This window comes from Nelumbo nucifera, chromosome 6 (assembly GCF_055504915.1).
Source record: "Nelumbo nucifera cultivar China Antique chromosome 6, China Antique-T2T, whole genome shotgun sequence".
In the NCBI taxonomy this organism is placed as follows: domain Eukaryota; kingdom Viridiplantae; phylum Streptophyta; class Magnoliopsida; order Proteales; family Nelumbonaceae; genus Nelumbo; species Nelumbo nucifera.
The window spans coordinates 22,361,004-22,382,861 of record NC_142654.1 but is presented as its reverse complement, the minus strand read 5'-3'; the positions used below and the strand labels follow the sequence as shown (position 1 = coordinate 22,382,861).

The window sequence follows — 21,858 nt, the reverse complement described above, 5'->3', positions numbered from 1 at the left end:
TTGGAAATGGTTAAGTGACCACTTAGAACAAGCGAAAATTGTGAAAAGGCATTGATATAGGGATTTTTATTCCAAAACTACCCGGAGTAAATCTTATATATACATACTCTACATCTTCTTTAGACCATGTTATAATGTGGCGGGAGTGTTTTACTTCATTAAAAACCCTGAACTCATTACAAGATGAAGATGCAAATGGTTCCTGATGGAAGATTATTAAGTAAAGCAGTTGCAAACTATAAAGAAGTATTTTATTAGTAATATGTAAAAAAATAAATAAATAAATGCGGGGCTATGAGGCTATCTAATCTCACCCACAACCAATTCAGTTAAGAAACTGAATGTAACATGTCACCAGCTCATGCATGGCACGGGTCTCTTCTAGATTAAACCCAAAAAAGCAAAGGATTAAAATAAGGGTTTCCTGAATCAATACCAAATGAAGATCAAAGTAGTTAATAGTTTCCGGTCTAGGGAAGAGCTAAAATTCTTGATAGGGAAAAGATAACATAGCTTGAGCGTTAACGTTTTAAAGAAAACGCATGGTTTATGAATCAATGGACTGGGCCGTTACCTCGACGGGACATCTGGAGCCCAATTATTAGTTCTTGACATCAAGCCCAGGCCCAGTTCTTTGACAACCCAAAGGCGTAAGCAAGAGAGATAGAACAAATAAAATGGTTTAATGATGATCACAACATGATAAGTTACTGGATGTGCAAGCATTATATTATAGAGTGGAAAGGACCTAACTCCTAACCAGATGAATATAGGGGAGGTACCGAAGGATTTAATGAAGGATGAAAAAAGATCAAATGTCAAAGATGGAATGAATTCGTAATGAAACTAAAAATACAAAGGAGCAACTAAAAATAATAGAAACAAAAGTTATTTAAGAATACAGTGTGCATTACAGTGGAAACTAGAGTTCAATACCAAGACAAAAGCTGGTTATTTTCCAGCTTACTGACAAAATTCAAGCGAAAAAAAAAGAAAGGTTTTCCATGTTCTTTTAATTGATCATGCGTTTGGTAAGAAGTGAAAAATCAATGCTAATATATACAGGTCTGAAGTGGCAAATAAACAAACAGGTCAAATCCAATATTTATTACTACAGGTTAAAAGGGAATACATAGAATGGAACGGATTGAGAGGTTACAAAATTTTGGAGAAAAAGAATAGTTGGTCAATACAATACCTACAAGGATGATAAAAGTTGGCTTCCTCATCACACAACCTTACAAAACAGTTTCAAATGGCCTTTTGCTCAAGTCCTGCCATCCACATCAAACCCAGCACCAGTCCAGCCAGGCCCAGATGATCCTCTCCCCTTGGGATAAGCCCCAATTCCCCTCCCTCTTCCTAGATTCATACTTCTTTTCTTTCCTTTTCTTTCTTCCTCAACAGATGGCTGTTGATTCTGACCCTTTGCAGGTACTACATTACCATCATTTCTTTGACTGGGTACATTTTCAGTTATTTGACCAACTGATTCCTTTAAAGGACTGGAGGAAACGTCTGGAGTAGCTGTGATGCTTTGTGGAGGTTTTACTAATTTTCCATCCTATACATACAACAAAAGATAAACTGAAAGTTTTAGCATCTACATATTCCACAATCACATGCACACACGCATGCATATGCATGCAAGCATAATATCCATGTTCAAACACAAATGCACAAACAAATAAACAGGAATCCCATGGCACCAATACAAGAATGGGAGGTCTCCTCCCTGCCTGTTTAGAGCATCAGCACAAGGACAAAGGATAGGAATCAATCATTTGGTGGTTAGAACTAATGGAAATCAAGGAAAAATTTTATCCGACAGGAATAAGTAAACCATGAATACCTAGGGATTGACTGGAAATCAAGAAAATTTCTCTTTAGTTTGCTAAGGTAGGAAAATACAATTTGAACAAATTATGGTGACGATCTCTTAGATGAGATCGACTGAATGATGGTATGCACTGCTGGTTAACAAGTGCACAAAGGCAGGGTAAAATTTCCCTATTCAGTCTTACCACTCTTCCTCAAGCATTCCATGTATAAAGTGCGCACTTAAAAACATTCTTCAGAATAACCCTAATATTTCCATATTTCTTGAAAAGGCACATATTTCAAGGCATCTAGGCGATTCTGGGCGACACTGGGGTGCCTAGTTGCCTAGGCGATAAAAATATTATAATATAAAAAACTAGCTTTTGGTTAGTTCCCTAGTTTTACATACCATTCAGCATGTATATTATGTGAAAAAATAGCAATTCTCTTTATTAAGAACATTAAATTTCCTCTAAAAATGTGGCAAATAATACTGCTATAATAAGTTTTAATAGAGTAATTTCATATCAATTAGCAGCTAAAAAGGTTATTAACTTTATATGATAAATATTCAAGATGGAAAGTAAAATAGAAAAAACAAGGATGGAATTTCTATTTTATTTAATTATAGAGAGAGAATAGAAAAAAAATCCTCTTTATAATTCTATTCTTTCTTTCCTCTTTCTTTTTTTTCTTTCTTTCTTTCTTTTTCTCTCCTCAAAACTCTTAGATCTTTTAAATTTCAATAGTAAAACATTAAAACAAAGTAAATATATATAGCATATAATAAAATGTATCAACACATACATTAATGTGATACAACAATATAAGTGATATTGTAAAAGGTGCCCGCCTTGTCATTTTTGTTGCCTAGGCGGGTGCTTATCCGCCTAGGTGGGCGCCTAGTCGCCTAGAAGGGTGCCTAGTTGCTAAAAGTCAAGGCTTTCGGGCAAGGTACCCAGCCAAGGGCGCCTAGTCGCCTAGGCAACACCTTGACAACTACGCACACCAGGTGCATGCCTTTTCAAAATGCTGCACCTGGGGCAAATGTGCCTCACCTATGCCTTTTAAATCAGTGGTCCCAATTATATGGAGTCAGCTTCAAGCAATTAATGATATATTCCTGAAATATTATTTCTAAACCCAATGTATTTAGCAATGTTGGACTTCTGAACTTCGCCCATCTCTATAGAAATGTGACAGATGCCACTACATTGCATACAGACAACACTGCAGTGTAGTGGAGGTAGAACTTACATGATTCAGGCTAGAGGTAGATGCCCTGCTTGGATTTAGAGCTTCAAGTCGCTTTTTCAATTCCTCCAGTCTATAAAATTGAGTGGCACTACTTTCTTGGACCTATAATGCAACATCAACAGGACTTATTGCACACCCTTCATTAAAAAGTAGATGTATGAATAAATGCAAATATACCAGCTGGTTTAGATCATCACAGAGCTTTTGCTTTAGTGCTTCCTCATCCTTTACTGCTTTTGATGCTTCTTCCCACACCTTACATGCAATAATAAGCAACCAAAATTTTCCATTAGCTGTAAAGGAAAGATGCCCATGGAAAAATGCATCTATAAATCATCATTAAAAAATTATTTAGAGAGACCCAAACTAATTAAGATTTTAATAATCAGTAATATTTTTTTTAATTCTTTTGAATAGTAACTTGAAATATTATTAAAATAATGAAAGAATGAAATAGTAACTTGAAATATTATTAAAAGAATGAAATATTTTTTTGAAATAATAACTTGAAATATTACTACCACCCCACTGGTTTGGGCTGGTATTTGCCACCTAAACCCAACTTTGTTATATAATCTTACAATATTAACATCATTACATTGTCCCCATAACAGCTGTTCTATTTTTTTTTTTTTTTTGATGAATAATAATAAGTTTATTGATTCAGAAGCAACTTTAGAGTGAGTTCATAATCATCCCAACGAGAGGCACGAGCTGCAGCCCCTCCTTGAGTCTTACAAGTAAACTAGGAAAGAAAAACAATAATCACAACTGAGCCCAAAATAATTCTTCCCTATTTACCCCTTGCTTAGCTAACACATCTGACAAAGTATTTGCTGATCTCCCCACCCACTGTACAGTGACCAACATATTCCTTGTCAACCAACTAAATTTCTTCATTTCATTATTGTATCGCCACATAGCCTCTTCAGAATTTTTTAACCAACCCACCACCACTTTGGAATCCCCATCGATTATTAGGTGTTGTACCCCCCAGCTGGTTTGCAAATTGCACCCCTTGTACAGCAGCTAAGAGTTCTGCCCTGATGGAGTTCCCAATTCCCAAGGGACCTAAGTAGAGCAACAAAATCTCTCCCTTCTCATTTCTCAAAGCACCCCCCACTCCGGATAATCCTGGATTACCCATGCTGCTTCCATCAAAGTTCAACTTTATTGAGCCTTCGGGTGGAGGAGACCAGCTTGTAATTGATTTGTCCTTTAAAGATGAGCACCTTGCTACTGCTGACCAATTTCTCCAAAGGTCATTAAAGGAGAATTGATGGAAGATTTCCAAGGTCTTCAGCCAATGTATTGCCCCGTTTAACACACAGTCTTTCAAATCTTGGCTGTTCCTTTCCTTGTCTTGAAAAATTCTGAGATTCCTTTCTTCCCAAAGAGTCCAAGTCAAAGCAGCACGAGCACATCTCCACATAAGTCTCCCTATTTTTGTAGGCCAATAAAAGGTAGAATGGTTGAAGAGCATGTGAACTTCTGCTGGTAGACTCCAACTACCCCCAAACAACGAAAGTAGCCAAGCCCAAAGGTCTGCAGAAAAGGGACAAGATACTAGTAGATGGTAACAATCCTCACCGTGAGCTCTACAGAGGATACACCAATTAGGAGAAATACAGAGAAAAGGTCTTCTCTTTTGTAGGTTGTCTAAAGTGTTTACTTTCCCATGGAATACTTCCCAACAAAAAGCCATAATTTTTGGGGGGACTGGCCTGCACCAAATTTCTTTAGACGGAAAGGGTTGGTGAGAAGAAAGTTGAGAGATGGACTTGAAGAAAGAAGCACAAGAGAAGGTTCCAATGGGTCTAGGAGTCCAAACTCTCTTATCTGGCTTGGAGGGATCCAAACAAACCTGATTAAGACAACCAAGCAAAATAGAAAGAGACTCAATTTCAGCATCCCTAAGTCCTCTACAAAACCCAAAATCCCAAGTAGGATCTAAAGGTGTTCCCAAAGGTGAAACAAATTTTGAGACCACCTCTTTTTTGTACAAAGAAATAGAAAAAAGCGAAGGGAACAAGTCCTTTAACAGTGAGTCTCCTACCCAAATATCCTCCCAAAAAAGAACAGAGTTGCCAGAACAAACTTCATACCTGATAAAATTGAGGAATTGAGGAAGGGTGTTGTGAATAGCCTTCCACGGTGCTGCTAGGTTAGCTTGCCTCGATACACCAGCATCCCATCCGTTCTCTGACCTCCCATGAATGCTTCCCACCACCTCATGCCACAATCTCTCTCTTTCCAAAGGCCATCTCCACAACCATTTCCCTAATAGAGCTTGATTCTTTCTAATTACCCTCCTAATTCCCAAGCCCCCCTCTTCTTTACTTCTGCACACAATTTCCCAATTAACCAAGTGATCCTTTTTTTCTTGTCCCGACTCCCATAAGAAGTTTCTCATCAACTTCTCCAGTTTCCTGGCTTCCCTAACTAGTATCCTAAAGACAGACAAATAATAGGTAGGTAAGTTAGCCAAGGTAGCTCTTATTAGGGTAATTCTCCCTCCTAAAGAGATATAGTTCCTCTTCCATGAGGCTAATCTCTTCTCAAACTTTTCTATCACTGGGGTCCAAAATCTACTCTCCCTAGGATTTGCCCCTAAAGGAAGCCCTAAATATGACATAGGCCAAGCAGAGGTGGAACACTCAAGACACTCCGCAATAGCCTCGACCTCCCCTACCTCCAAATTTATACCCGCTATGCAGCTCTTTTCCAGATTTATTCTCAAATTAGAGAGACTTTCAAATCCTTTTATTATCTCCTTTAGGTTTGCTACCTTTTCACTAATACCTCCTTCACAAAAAATCATTAGGTCATCTGCAAACTGAAGGTGGGTGATGGGGACTTGGTGTCTCCCTATTCTCCAACCCCTAATGGTATCTTCGCTGTCAGCCTTAGTAATGATCCTACTAATCACATCAGCTACTAAGGTAAAAAGGAAGGGTGAAAGTGGATCCCCTTGCCTGACACCCCTGCAAGCTGGAAAAAAGTCTCTCACCGTACCATTTACTAGAATAGAGTAGTGACAAGTACTGATACACCCAAAGATCCAACTACACCACTTGTCCCCAAGTCCACAGTTTTGCATAACCTCCAATAGAAACTTCCAGTCCACCAAATCATAGGCCTTTTCAAGATCCAATTTACAAATGAATCCTCTCTTACTATACCTTTTCATTTCCTCCACACACTCATTCGCAATTAAGATCTGATCTGTTATTTGTCGCCCTTGAATGAAAGCCCCCTGGGTTTCACTAATGATGGTAGGGAGGACTGTTTTGATTCTCAATGAGAGCACTTTAGCCAGAATTTTATAGATGCTTGTCACCAGACTAATAGGCCTATAATCTTTTGGGTGGTTGGCATCATTCTTCTTAGGTATCAAGGCCAAAAAGGTGGCATTAATTCCAGGGCTTATAGTGTGATTGTCTGCAAATTCCTTAAAGACTTCAGCTAGATCCTTTTTCAACACCTCCCAACAGTCTTGATAAAAACCCATTGTAAAGCCATCTGGACCCGGAGCCTTGGATCTATCCATTATAAAGACAACTTTCTTAATCTCTTCTTCCTCAAAATCCCTTTCCAGCCACCTTGCCACTCCTTCATCAATTCTTGGCCAATCCACCCTTTCCATGACTGTCCTCTCTCTCAAAGGTCTTCTATAAATCGATTTGAAGTGGTCCACAAATTTTCTGGCTATGTCATCCTGGTTGGTAAACACCTCCTCTCATATCTCTACCTTGGTCACAAAATTCTTTCTTCGTCTCCCATTTGCCAAATCATGGAAGAATCTAGTGTTCCCATCACCTTCCTTAATCCACTTGTGTCTAGATTTTTGTCTCCAACTGATTTCTTCCCTCAATAACACCTCTTCCAAATCCTTTTTTAATTGTCTCCTTAACACTCTGTCCTCCTCGGTCAACCCATTGTGAGATTCCTTTACACTCTGTCCTCCTTAACACTCTGTCCTCCTCGGCCAATCCACCCTTTCCATAACAGCTGTTCTATTTACAAATTACAATCTAAAACTTTTCCCCTTTACAAGTCTTGTATTTCTTTCACGATGTTGTGATGATGCCAAGAGACCCATCTTTTGTTCCTAAGCCACCCATAACTACTTTTAGATTAATGAAAAATACATCAGTATTTTCAAAAGGATGTAGAAGAAGACAAGGTGCCCTAGGATAGTAGGAAAACAAGAATATGTAAAAACATAAGATCAATGCTTCACAATCTCCTAACTCCCTATTCCCTCTTCCTTCAGAGGGAATAGAAATATATTCCTGCACCTTCTAATAAGCCAAAGTAGGAATCCTCAAATTCACCCTAAGAAAAACCCTAAATAGATCTTGCAGACGGAGAGTAATGTACAACTAGAAGTCTATAATGGTTATTCTTTGATGCAAAGTGAGTTTTGTTCAAGGAAGAGGACAAATCCAGGTCTACGATCTCATGACTCAGGCCTTACCAAGTATAGCAGCTAGAATCTTGTCACTATCTTAGACATAGATTTATAGTTCTTTTATTTATTTATTTTGTAGAAGTAGTAACCAGTGTTCAGGGAACCAGGCCAGACTGGTCAGTCTGACCAGAAAAACCCTGAGCCAGTCCACTGGCCAGTTCAGTCATGCCCTAAAAACTGGGGGTGATAAAAACTGGCAACTGGTGAACCAATCCTGTTTCAGAAAACCAGCAGGTTTTTATTCTTTTTATTGTTTGGTATCTTTTCGTGGTAGTAACTGAACAAAGTTAACCCCCCTCCCAGATCAAAAAAGAAAAGAATTGATAGTGCATCACATCTTGATGGAAGAAAACAACTTTTATCAAACTTAGAGAGATAAATTATGAATATGCTGCTTCTGTCGAGTCCAGTAACCAGGTCTTTCAAAAAGAGAATTCAGATAAAAAGAAGCCTGCCGTCTAGTATCAATTTCTTCGGGTACGAGATTTCCTGTTTTATATCGAACTCAAACAAAAAAAAAAACAAATTCAAAAACAAGAATATAGTTCCTTGTTACCAGATCAAGGGTCATACTTGGACAAGTAACTTTTTCTTCTTTTTCTTTCTTTGGTAGGAGTATTGGGATAAGCAGCAAAAACATTTCACATAAACAATTCCAAAATAGTTGTGAACTGGCTAAAGAAGGGGGAAGGAGTATCTTGGCACCTAAGGAATGTTCTCAGGTGGTTCAAATGACTCTCTTGGGACATGTTTATCCAAGTTAATTGGGTTAGAAGATCTGCCAACAGCCTGGAAGATGGTTTAGCTAAGCAAGGGGTACAGAGACAGACTATGTTTTGGGCTCAGCTGTAACATTTTGGGGGGTTTAGACACCTAGTGTGTACTTGTACTTCCACAATTTCTTGTTGTACTGCTATCTCTTAATCTTAATAAAATATTTTTCTGAGTTACTGATAAAAAAAAAACGAGTACCCTGTTTCTGAAAACCAACACTTTCTGATATGTGGTCAAATTTAGACCAACTCAAACAAAATAAGAACTTGTACTAGTTGTACAATAATTTGAAAGAAAAAATATAAACATTTTTGTATTATTCTCAAAGCTGAGGATGAGCCTTTGCGCAGTGGCTGGGTTGCTCCATTGTGACCTGGGTGACAAAGGTTCAAATCTTGGAAACAGCCTCTGTGTATCTGCACAATTGTTTGGTCTTCACTGGGCTGCCCCTTTATTATTCTCAAAGATCCACAGCCAATTGACTACATTTAGTACATACTTAGTACTGAAATAAGGGCCATTGCTTTATGCGATGGTAAAATCTCAGGCTAACAAGTATGAGAACATGGGTACAAGACTAAAAGAGGCCACTCTGTGCAAGAAAATTCTGAGGTTAGGTCCTTATACAGTATACAGTCCACCCCTTCCAAGAACCCCATATGGCCAGGACAACAGTTGGGCAATGGCTCAGTACTGAAGTAAGAGCATATCTATCTCCAGTGCCTTTTTCAATGTCTTACATTCCATCTCATGCAGTATATTGAAAAAAGATTGCCTTGTATAGAGTTCATAATCTATGACAAAGGTGCCATATCGAGATACTTCAATTTTTAGTATAAATACCATATCCAACACCTTATCCACTCTTGTTACTGTCATATCTGTTTAGCATAGCTCATAACCACGTTTGAAAACATAAGTTTACCTGGGATCAGCAGAATTTTTACCTAAGATTGATTTTCAGTTTAATAGATTTTTTTCCACAGTAGGTTGGTTAGTTTCTGAAGAAATTGTACATGTTAACTACATGCCAATCCAACTTCACATTTTCTTTTATATACTTCATAAATTGGTTCTTTATATTATGAATCAAATGTTATATACTACATCCACTATTATCTTTTAAATTTTATTCATATATATATTTTCATGTTTCTCATATTTTTTTGATCAGTAACAGAATTTCAATAGAATTATAAAATGATAATTACAAGATTAGGAGAGGTAATCTTTCTTAACTCTACACAAAAGAAATTTGCTATTACAATTGAGCCCAAAACAATTAATTCCTTCCCATCCCTTGTTTTGCTAATTCTCAGCAAACCCATTTGTAAGTTCTTTTAACCGAACTGAATTTCACATCCATATTTTGTGTCAGCCACTTGAATCTCTTTTCATTATTAAAAACCTAGAATCCCTTTTCTTCCTTTTGCAATCACTCCACTACCAGCTTTGAATCATCTTCTATTATCAGCTTTCTAACACTCATGTCCTTTGCCTTTTGTAGTGCCTCCATGACAGCCATAACCTCAGCCCTTAAGGAATCACCTACTCCAATTGGGCCTGAAAATATTCCAATAATTCTGCCTTTACTATCTCTAAACACCCCTCCAATACCAGAGGGACCCGGATTACCTGCACTACTCCCATTGAAGTTCAGCTTGATGTAGTCAATCATTGGTGGAGACCAAGTAGGGCTTGTCTTGGACTTATGACAATCAGAACTAGTCACTTCCTTCCAGTTTTTCATGATATCACCTGTTGAGAAATCTGCAAACATCTCCATAGACTTCACCCAATGAACCACTCCCACCATGATGATTTCTATGACAGCCTCTCCAGTTCTTTCCTTGCCTTTCATGTTTCTCTTATTAAAGCTATCATGAATGAACAGGATTGGTGCTAGTAAGTGCTAATCCCACTTAAGTGAGCTAAGCCACATGATAATGATGATATTTGCTGATCCCACTTTGGAAAACTTACAGAAAAAGAGACCCTCGCTTTGTATTCCCCCAAATTGGTGTTCCTTGTGTAAGGCTGAGAATGAGGACTGTTTCCATTTGCTGATCTCCTGTTCCTTTGCTACAGCTATATGGAGGTGGAGCCTTTGTTTATTTGGAGGTAGGTGGTCTATGCCTTCTGTTAAGCTTGTTATTCAACCCATCTGTCTTTGTTTGGCACACTAGAAGAGGTAAGGTCATGTGGAAATGTGTCAGGGCAGCCACTCTGTGGACTCTTTGGGAGGAAAGGAATGCAAGAATTTTCTTAGAGAAGGAAAGAGGGTTAGATGAAATGAAGGATTGTATCCTAACAAGAGCAATCCATTGGCTGAAAACTGTGGATATCTTTGATGACTTGTGGAGGAATTGGCTAATAATAGCTAACACTTCAACAAAGAAGGATAGAATTCTGTCAGAATGGATTCCGCCTTTGGAAGGTGTCATCAAGCTGAACTTTGATGGAAGCAGCCAAGGCAACCCCGGGCCTTCAGGTATAGGGGGTATCCTGAGAAATAAGGACAGCAACATAATTTCCCTATTCACAAGACCGGTGGGAGTGGGGGATTCCACAAGGGCAGAAATCCTTGCTGCAGTACAAGGAATTCAGATCGCCAACCAGCTTGGGGTGGAGCATCTCCTAGTTGAAGGGGACTCTTAAGTGGTAACAAGGTGGCTCCTAAACTTGGATACCACCATTTGGGGCTACAAAGATCTCATCAAAAAAGTAAAGTGGTTAACCAGCAATATGAGAGTTGAGGTTGTAGAGAACATTGATGTGGGCCCCACAGCTGTGGTCCCACTCTGTCCGTAGGGTAGAATGTATCTAGTCACAGCTGTGGTTATTTTGCTATTCTATTATTTCTAGTTTCAGTTTTATATTGTTTGTTATTTATTAGTAGTTATGATGTAAACACCAAGGGCAGATATGTCCTTTCATGTAACTAGCATAACCTATATATATTAACTTAAAGTGGCGGCGGCAGAATATTGACATTCTTGTTAGATTGAAGTCTTTGTATGTATGAGTATTCGGCTGGTAAGAGTTCTTATTAGCCTATACTTAAGTTTAAGTTGTCCTGTACTGGGCCTTTGTTAATGGGCCTAATCCTATTTAATGTTTTAAGTTGTCTGGGTGTCCCATCACTAATCAGGGGCATTCTAGTAACTTCTTGTATCATTGTACTATACCATAATATAAATAATAGTACTGTCGACTGAGCAGAGGAGTTCGACATTCCAGCATCTCTTCTTCTTCTTCTTCTCTTTTCTGCTACTTCGGCTACAATAATTTAGCTTTCATGGTATCAGAGCATTAGCTTCTTCCTGGTTTCAGCCGGCACACACTCTCTTCTCTTGCTGTCTTTTCATCTTCTCTCTTCCTTTTCTGGGTTGCTGTAGTGAAGACCTAGGGGTGTAAGAGAGTAAAGCAAGTTCGAACCTAGGGTTTCTCTTGGTTGTAAGACTCAAGGGAAGTAAGACCCAGAAGTAGATGTCCTACTAGGTTATTTCCAGCAAATAGTAGCTATTTGGCTACTAAGAGAGGTCTGTGTAGGACAGACCTAGTTGATGACTGATTTCAGCAGTCCTAGCACTAGCCGAAAGGGGCTTAGCTACTTCTACAGTTGCAGCTTCGGTGCTCCAGCAAGACTCGCACAGACTTAGCTTCTTCTACAGAGCCCACTGTTCACTTGCTACTGTTGCAGCCTCGAACTGTTCACTCACTACTGTACCCGAACTGTTGCAGTTTTTGGTTCAGCCCAAGTGAAGTCTATCTAGTGTTCTACCAGCACTGTGAACACTTCTACCATCATAGCAATGTGGCAAACAGCTCCAAGTTCAGGGTGGTTATCAGTCCGAAACCCCTCACCACTGCTGTGAAATTACCTAGGGAGCTGCCAGCTCCAGATTGTTCAGCACTGTGAACCCTAGTTGAGGACTGATGTCAGCAGTCCTAGTATTGGCCGCAAGGAAGGGCACTCTCTTTACAGTTGCAGTACTCAAAGTTCAAGTGGAGTCTGCATAGCACAATAGTTGAGAACCCTTAGCTTCAGGTCGGTTACCAGCCCAGAACTCCTTGCTTGCTGTTGTAACTGAACTGTTTCAGAACTGTGACAGTCTCGGCAAGTCTGAAACTGTGTCGAGTGCTGTCAGAACCTGCTGTGATCATTTCAGCTAATCAGATCTGCTCCAGAACTGGTTCAGAACCTTCAGAACTGCTTCGGCTAGTCTTAATCAGTGTCATCTACACAGTGGCTGCAGTCAAGATGTCTTCAATACCCAGAGATGTTTCTTCTAGAGATAACAGGCCTGCGGCAAGTGGGAATTTTGTCGCCAGCAACAATGATAACTCACAAAATACACCAACAGTGTCTTCTTCTCCTATGGGACAGGTTGCTGATTCCTCTGGAACTGGTACATTGGGCTTCACTGCTAGTGAGGTTGAGATCCTTAGTAGGGCATTAGCCCGTCTAAGAAATAATTCTTTTGCTTCTACATATCTTGCTAGATCAGGTACAGCCTCTGCCTTCAGTGCCACTGGCTCTATTGACTCTACTTCTTGGGTTATTGATTCCGGTGCTACTAACCATATGACACATATGTCTTCCCTATTCTCTTCATATCATTTGTTGTCTGGTCTGGATAAGATGAGAGTTGCTGACGGGTCTTTCTCCACTATCTCTGGAAAGGGAATTGTTGACCTAAGCAAGGACCTCTCTCTTAAATCAGTTTTACATGTTCCCAGTCTTACCTCAAATCTCTCGTCTGTTTCAAAACTTACCAAAAATTTGAACTGTAGTATAACCTTTTTTCCTACTCATTGTGTCTTCCAGGACAGATTGACAAGGAGAACGATTGGGTGCGGTCATGAGTATGGAGGCCTCTACTACCTTGATGCAGACATCAGCTCAGCCTTACAAGCATCTACTGCTAGTAATCCGGAAAGTGTGGAGTCAATAGCTAAGCTGCATCTTTAGCATGCTAGGCTAAGTCATGTGTCTTTCTCCTCATTAGAAATGTTGTTTTCCGAATTGTTTAAGGGCATTCCAAGTCAGAGTCTAACCTATGAAGTATGTCAAATGTCAAAACAATGTAGAACTGTGTATCCAATTTCCAGCAATGAAATTTGCGCTCCTTTTGATTTGGTTCATTCTGATGTCTGGGGCCCTTCACCCATTGTTTCCTTTGATGGCTTCCGGTACTTTATCAGTTTTATTGACCACTACTCTCGTTGTACATGGATCTACCTGTTAAAAGGACGGGATGAAGTACCACAGATAACCATGGCATTTTGCAAGATGATTGAAACACAGTTTAATAAGAAGATTAAGCAATTCAGGTCAGACAATGCTGCTGAATACTTTGAAAAATCCTTGAACTTATTCCTGGAAGATGCTGGCATACTACATCAGTCATCCTGTGCTTATACTCCTTAGCAGAATGGGGTTGCTGAGCGCAAGAATAGACATCTATTGGAAACAGCTCGAGCTTTACTATTCCAACACAAAGTCCCCAAGCAATACTGGTCTCAAGCTGTACTTTCTGCATCATATCTGATAAACCGGATGCCATCTAAGGTGTTGGGTATGAAAACCCCTTTCTCTGTTTTGTGCCCCACTCTTCCAGACTTTCCCCTTCCTCCTCGGGTCTTTGGCTGTATATGTTTCATACATGTGAAGGATCCAAAGAAGACTAAGCTGGATCCTAAGGCTACAAAGGGAATATTCTTGGGGTACTCTCCTACACAAAAGGGTTACAAGTGTTATGACCCTGTCTCCAAGAGAAAGTATGTCACCAGAGATGTGGTGTTCTTTGAGTCTCAACCCTATTTTCAGTCTTCTCAGAATCCTCTTCAGGGGGAGACTAGTGGGATGGAAGAGGATTCTCATTCTCCCTCCTTTTTTGTTCCCCTATCTGCCTCGGGTCTTCCTTCCTCTCCTCCCACTTGTTGTGACATTCCGGGTCAACCCAGTGAGGCTCCCACTGTGTCGGTTACCTTTCCTGATGCTGCAGATGTTCTTGAAGGCTCCAGTAGGCAACAAAAAGAGATACTTACATACAACAGAAGAAAAAGGGGTCCTCAACCTCATGACAACAACCAGTTGGACTCGGATCAATCTGTCTCTACAATCCAAGGTAATTTCAACTCTCATACTTCTGATTTGGATCTTCCTATTGCTCTCCGTAAGCCTATCCGCTCTTGCACCACCCAGCACCCCATTGCTGATTTTGTTTCTTACTCACATTTATCTCCTGCCTATCACTCCTTTGTGTCTGCTCTTTCCTCTGCGCGTGTTCCTTCTAGGTACTCAGAGGCTGTGTCTGATCCAAGGTGGAAAGAAGCTATGAATGAAGAGATGAAAGCCCTAATGAAAGCAAGAACTTGGGAATTAGTGGATCTGCCAGAGGGGAAGACCACTGTTGGGTGCAAGTGGGTGTTTACTGTAAAGCACAGGGAGGACGGGTCCATTGAAAGGTACAAGGCCAGACTTGTGGCAAAGGGGTTTACTCAAAAAGAAGGGATTGACTACAAAGAAACCTTTGCCCCGGTAGCAAAGCTCAACACAATTCGGGTTCTATTGTCACTAGCAGCAAATTTTTCATGGGAACTTCATCAGCTAGATGTGAAGAATGCCTTCTTAAATGGTGACCTTCATGAAGAGGTATTTATGGAACCTCCACCAGGCTATGACTTTAGTAGAAAGGTGTGCAAACTGAGGAAAGCATTATATGGGTTGAAACAATCTCCCCGTGCATGGTTTGAGAGGCTCTGTGGGGCCATGAAGAAAGTGGGGTACACTCAGAGTGGTGCAACCATACCTTGTTCATAAGGAGACAGGATAGCAAACTTACTGCACTCATTGTTTATGTGGATGATATGGTAATTACCGGGAATGACTTGGAAGAGATAAAAAGACTGAAGGAGTTTCTAGCTTCTGAATTTGAGATCAAAGACTTGGGTCATTTGAGATATTTTCTTGGGATTGAAGTTGCCAGGTCAAGAGAGGGAATCTACATATATCAGCGGAAGTATGTTCTTGACCTCCTAGAGGAAACAGGCATGATGGGGTGCAGGCCAGCAGATACTCCAATAGAACAGAACCATGGCCTGCAGGAATCAGTAGGGGAGGACTACTGTGATAAAGAGAGATACCAAAAATTGGTAGGGAAGCTGATATACTTATCCCTCACTCGGCCAGATATTGCTTATGCTGTGCATGTTGTCAGTCAATTTATGCACTCTCCAAAGATTCCTCATATGAAAGCAGTTGAAAGGATTCTCAGGTACTTGAAGACTTGCCCAGGGAAGGGAATTCTCTTCAGGAAAAACAATAGAATTGAAATTGAAGCCTACACTGATGCAGATTGGGCTGGGTCTGTTGGAGACAGGAAGTCAACCTCGAGTTACTGTACATTTGTGGGAGGAAACCTGGTCACATGGCGCAGTAAGAAGCAGAATGTAGTGGCTAGATCAAGTGCAGAAGCAGAGTATCGAGCTATGGCCCACGGGGTTCCTGAACTCTTATGGCTCAGAACTCTTTTTAATGAACTTGGCATTAAGGCTGAAGGTCCTCTCAGGCTGTATTGTGACAATAAAGCTGCCATCAACATTGCCAACAATCCCGTGCAGCATGATAGGACAAAACATATTGAGATTGATCGGCACTTTGTTAGAGAAAGAATTGTCTCGGGTGAACTCTGTGTGCCTTATACTCCATCTGAGATGCAAATTGCGGATGTACTGACTAAAGGGCTGGCAACAGCAAAGTTTAGGGACATGCTTGGCAAGCTAAACATGATTGATATCCATGCTTAGCTTGAGGGGGAGTGTTGGATTGAAGTCTTTGTATGTATGAGTATTCGGTTGGTAAGAGTTCTTATTAGCCTATACTTAAGTTTAAGTTGTCCTGTACTGGGCCTTTGTTAATGGGCCTAATCCTGTTTAATGTTTTAAGTTGTCTGGGTGTCCCATCACTAATCAGGGGCATTCTAGTAACTTCCTGTATCATTGTACTACACCATAATATAAATAATAGTACTGTCGACTGAGCAGAGGAGTTCGACATTCCAGCATCTCTTCTTCTTCTTCTTCTTCTTCTTCTTCTCTTTTCTGCTACTTCGGCTATAGTAATTTAGCTTTCAATTCTGTTCTCCTCAAAATCTGTGTTCTATTACTCTTCCATCACTCTTTCTTCTACATCTTCTTCACTTTCTCTTCTCATCGAACCTGAAATCTCTTAGTGATCAAGACTGAATAGCAGTCTTGAAAACCTACATGGTATCAAAGCCAAGTTAGGGTTTTTCATGTGGGTCTAATACCAGCCGACCACATGAGAATCTCCTAGGACTGAAAGCTAAAAAGGAGGAGTTCGCAGACTGATTCTTGGAGATCACCAGAGGTACTAGCAGCTGTTGGAAACTTGCTAGGGTTGCAGAGTGTTGGTGGTCAAGAAGGATCAGAGAAGACTAGGGTTCAGGTAACCCTAGAAGGCAGCGAACTATTTTTTCCTTGTAAGTTGTTTACTTTTTAATAGAAGTTCTTTCAGAGAAGATAGGTTGGACCTATCTGGAGGGGAAGGCCGAACCATTCTAGCTCTTTCTCTCTTCGATTTCCTAGGGTTTTATAGCAAACCCTGGACCGAACTGTGTTTCTCTCTACTCTAGGGTTTGAAAGTGATCTGCGGCAAGCCCTAGTGGTTGACTGAACCCTGTGATCTACCTAGAGCTACTCTTAAGTTGATTGGTAGGTCCGATCAGATTCTAGGGTTTCTTATTAACCCTACTGCAAGCCCATCTATACAGTTTGGACTGTGCGACTGAATTGCTTCCTTTCAGGACTGATTAAAACCCTACTGCAAGCTCATCTATATAGTTTGGACTGTGCAACTGAGTTGCTTCCTTTCAAGACTGATTAAAACCCTAACTGATTAAAACCCTAGCATATCAGTTTTGTTTTAAAGCTGTTCTCAGAGTTCTAAGGGGGTTAGAGATCTACGGACAGCTACTGTTGTGTTGGCTAGTTAGTTTCAGATCAGAATTACTTCGGTTTTGTGCACATACACTGAGATACAGATCAGGCCTATACTGTTTTGATTGTGATTGGTGATTCAAGTACTGTTTTGATACTTGACAGAAATGGAGTCTAAAATTCAGGCAGAAGGCAGTCTTGGGAACACCAGTTATGGTGGTATTTCTGAGATGGGTGGTCAAATTATGACCGTAAAGTTTGATGGATCAAACTATTTGGAATGGGCCGAATCAACCATGATGGCTATTGGTGGAAGAGGTAAATTAGGGTACCTCCTGGGAGATATGAAAGAACCTTCCAAGGGAGACCCGACATATACCAAGTGGATGCAAGAAAACTACTTGGTTATGACATGGCTGTGTAATTCTATGCAGCCTCATATTAGCCAGAATTATTTGTGGGCAAAGACAGCTAAGGAGATATGGGATGTTATGAAAGAAACTTACTCCCAACCCCTTAATGTTGCCAGAGCATATGAATTGAAATGTGAGGTGAACACCCTTAAACAAGGAGAGAAACCGGTATCGGCCTATTTCTCTACCTTGAAGTCCCTGTGGCATGAGATTGATCACTTAGAGACTCTTGAGTGGGAGATTCCCAAAGATGCTCAAACCCATAGAAAGCACATCGAGACAAACAGAGTATTTGACTTCCTGGCGGGACTGAACTCAGAATATGATATTGTGAGGTAGCAGATTTTGACTAGAGACAGTGTGACTCTCTCTCAGGCTTACTCATTTGTACACAGTGAAGAAACCAGAAGGAAGGTTATGATGCAACCCATATCAGCCTTTGTAGCGGCTACACCCAAATCAGGGGGTGATTCAGAGAAGGACAGGAGGAAGGAAGACAAGAAGGATGTAGCATGTGAACATTGTAAGAAACCCAAACATACAAAAGAGACATATTGGAAACTGCATCCCCACTTGGTTCTTGCGAAATTAAGAAACAAGAAGGGCACTGCTCATGTAGCCATGAACACTGATTCAGCATCCTCATCTGGCACAAAAGGAACATCTTTGGAGACCTTAGCTACAGTTCGAGCTGCCCTAATACTAGAAAAGGAGGTTGGAAATTCAGCTCAGCCACCGCAGCCTCCATCAGCCCCTGTCACATCTGCCTTCACCCATTCAGGTATTCGAGCTTCAGCCTATCATGCCTCAGCTCCAGGTACTACTGAACTTTGTTGGGTAATTGACTCAGGTGCATCTAATCACATGACTAGCTTGCCTTCACTGTTTACTACTTACCATTTGTCTTCTGGTAGGGATAAGGTATCTATTGCTGATGGCTCCCTGGTTCCTATTTCTGGGAAGGGTGACATCAAGTTTTCAGATACTATCTCCCTATCATCTGTTTTGCATGTGCCTAAGCTTGATACTAACCTTCTTTCAGTCAGTAATATTACCAAGCATATGAACTGCTCAGTAACCTTCTTCCCTGACTGATGTGTTTTTCAGGACTTAGAGACGCAGAAGGTGATTAGGATTGGCCGTGAGATGAATGGGATCTATCTGCTCGGGGAGCGGTTCCGTCAAGGAGAGTCAGTAGAGAAGTTGTCTTTTGTTTCTCAGAGTGTGAGTTCGGTTATGCTTTGGCATAACCGATTAGGTCGTTTGTCTTTTCGATCTTTACAGAGTCTGTTTCCTACTTTATTTGAGTCTATTGAGTTGTCTCAGCTACAGTGTGAAAGTTGTGAGTTTGCTAAGCATTGTAGAAAGTCTTATTTATTGAGTAATAAAAGGAGTGATAATTTTTTTGATATTGTGCATACTGACGTTTGGGGGCCTTATCATATCCCTTCCATGGATGGGTACAGATATTTTTTGTTATTTGTTGATGACCATACCCGCTTTTATTGGGTTTATCTCATGCGTTCACGAGATGAGGTACCTTCCCTGACCCAAAATTTTCACCAAATGATCCTAACCCAGTTTGATGCCAAGATCAAAGTTCTTCGATCTGATAACGCGAAGGAATACTTTGCTAAATCATTGACATCTTATCTTCTTCATCATGGGGCTATCCACCAGAGCTCTTGCCCTCATACACCTCAACAGAATGGAATTGCCGAGAGGAAGAATAGGCACATTTTGAAAGTGGCTAGAAGCCCCATGTTTACTTCCAATATCCCTATTCAGCTTCTCGGACCCCATCCCTCCAAGTTCGAACCCAAAGCCTCCAAATGCATATTCCTTGGTTATGCACAAACTCAAAAGGGTTATTGCTGTTATGATCCTGTCTCCGGGAGGAAGTTTGTCTCCATGGATGTCACTTTCTTTGAGGGGACACCCTATTATCCTCGGGTTGCCCCTCAGAGGGAGAGTAGTGAGAGTGGGGGTTTGAGTTCTTGTCTTCATGGGGAGAGCAGTGAGAGTGGGGCAGTTCCTTTACCTATTCCATTGGGTGATGAAAACTGCAATGGTGAGGGTGGTCAGAGAGATCAGGAGTTGAGGGTTTATCATAGGCGGTGCAGGCAGGTTGATCCTGATCATCAGCAGTCCAGACCAGCTCCAATCTCATCTGCAGCTCTAGGTCCAAATACTTCAGTCCTAGAGCCCACAGAAACTTCCCCTACAGATGATCTTGACCTTCCAATTGCAGTCCGTAAAGAGAAATGACATTGTACCACATCCACAGCCCACTATATTTCCTATTTTTTATCCTATGATCGCCTATCTCCTACCTACAGGTCCTACCTTAGCTCCATTTCCAATGTCCCTATTCCAAGAACAGTGCAAGAAGCCCTATCCGTCCCTGAATGGAAAGATGCAATACAAGTTGAGATGGATGCTCTGTTAAAGAACAACACCTGGGAGGTGGTTGATTTGCCAAAAGGAAAGAAACCAGTTGGATGCAGATGGGTATTTATGGTGAAGCATAATGCAGATGGATCTATTGAGAGGTATAAAGCTCGGTTAGTTGCAAGAGGGTTTACACAGACTTATGGCATAGATTACTTGGAGACATTTGCACCGGTAGCCAAGATGACTACTATTCGAGTTCTCTTGTCCCTTACAGCAAGTCACACTTGGCCTTTATACCAAATGGACGTGAAAAATGCCTTTCTGAATGGAGATCTGCAGGAAGAAGTTTACATGGGTTTGCCTCCTGGATTCTATGATGCAGAAGTAGATAAGAAGGTTTGCCGGCTCAACAAAGCTTTGTATGGTTTGAAACAGTCACCTAGGGCTTGGTTCGATAGATTCAGACTAGCACTTGTGAAGTTTGGATATGTACAGGCCCAGTCAGATCATACCCGATTCATCAAGAGGGTGGAGTCCTCTTTGACACTGTTGGCGGTATATGTTGATGATATTGTGGTCACAGGGAATGATAGCCATGAGATTGAGTCTCTTAAACAGCTTCTTCACCAAGAATTTGAGGTGAAGGACCTTGGTGTACTCTGGTATTTTTTGGGTATTGAGGTTGCTAGATCCAAACAGGGGATCTTTATATCTCAAAGGAAATATGTCCTGGACCTGTTGACAGAAACTAGAAAGTTAGGTGTCAAGCCTGCAGATACACCAATTGAGCAGAATCACAGGATTAGTGCCGAGAGTGGGGAGCTTCTTGAAGACAAAGTAATGTTCCAGCAACTAGTAGGAAAGCTCCTATATCTCTGCCTCACTCGGCCAGATATTACTTATGCTGTTAGTGTTGTTAGTCAGTACATGCATTCTCCTAGAACCACACATCTTCTTGCGGCAAAAAGAATCTTAGCCTACTTGAAGAGATGCCCAGGTAGGGGTATACTTTTCAAGAACAACAATCACATGAAGGTGAAGGTTTATACTGATGCAGATTGGGCTAGGAGTGTTGATGACAGAAGGTCTACCTCGGGATATTGTGCCCTTGTGGGAGGAAACCTTGTCTCCTGGAGAAGTAAGAAACAAAGTGTTGTCTCCCGGTCAAGTGCTGAAGCAGAATACAGGTCCATGGCCAATGGAGTGGCTGAAATCCTATGGCTAAGATCTCTACTTGAGGAGTTGGGTATTGAGTATGAGAAGCCCCTGATGCTATACTGTGATAATCAAGCCGCCATTAATATAGCAAATAATCCAGTACAACATGACAGAACCAAACACATTGAAGTTGACAGCCATTTTGTGCGAGAGAGGGTCTCATCTCAAGAAGTATGCCTCCCTTACATCACATCCAGTATGCAACTAGCAGACATTCTTACTAAAGCCGTATCAAGAAAGAAGCTCGAGGCGGATCTATCCAAGTTGAGAATGATGAACATATACTCCCAACTTGAGGGGAAGTGTAGAGAAATTGATGTGGGCCCCACAGCTGTGGTCCCACTCTGTTCGTAGGGTAGAATGTATCTAGTCACAGCTGTGGTTATTTTGCTATTCTGTTATTTCTAGTTTCAGTTTTATATTGTTTGTTATTTGTTAGCAGTTATGATGTAAACACCAAGGGTAGATATGTCCTTTCATGTAACTAGCATAACCTATATATATTAACTTAAAGCGGCGGCGGCAGAATATTGACATTCT

At 40.8% G+C, this 21,858-nt stretch overlaps 1 protein-coding gene across 1 annotated transcript in view; it reads right to left on the bottom strand.

Moving 5' to 3' along the window:
- Nucleotides 1-873: 873 nt before the first annotated feature.
- Nucleotides 874-21,858, bottom strand: part of LOC104608347 (uncharacterized) — a 30,659-nt gene continuing 9,674 nt past the window's right edge. The window contains exons 5-7 of the mRNA XM_010274305.3: nt 3,256-3,333; nt 3,079-3,180; nt 874-1,564 (exon numbers count right to left, since the gene is read on the bottom strand). Coding sequence (XP_010272607.1) covers nt 1,268-1,564; nt 3,079-3,180; nt 3,256-3,333 — 477 coding nt within the window. The 3' untranslated portion in view covers nt 874-1,267. The remainder of the gene's footprint in view (nt 1,565-3,078; nt 3,181-3,255; nt 3,334-21,858) is intronic.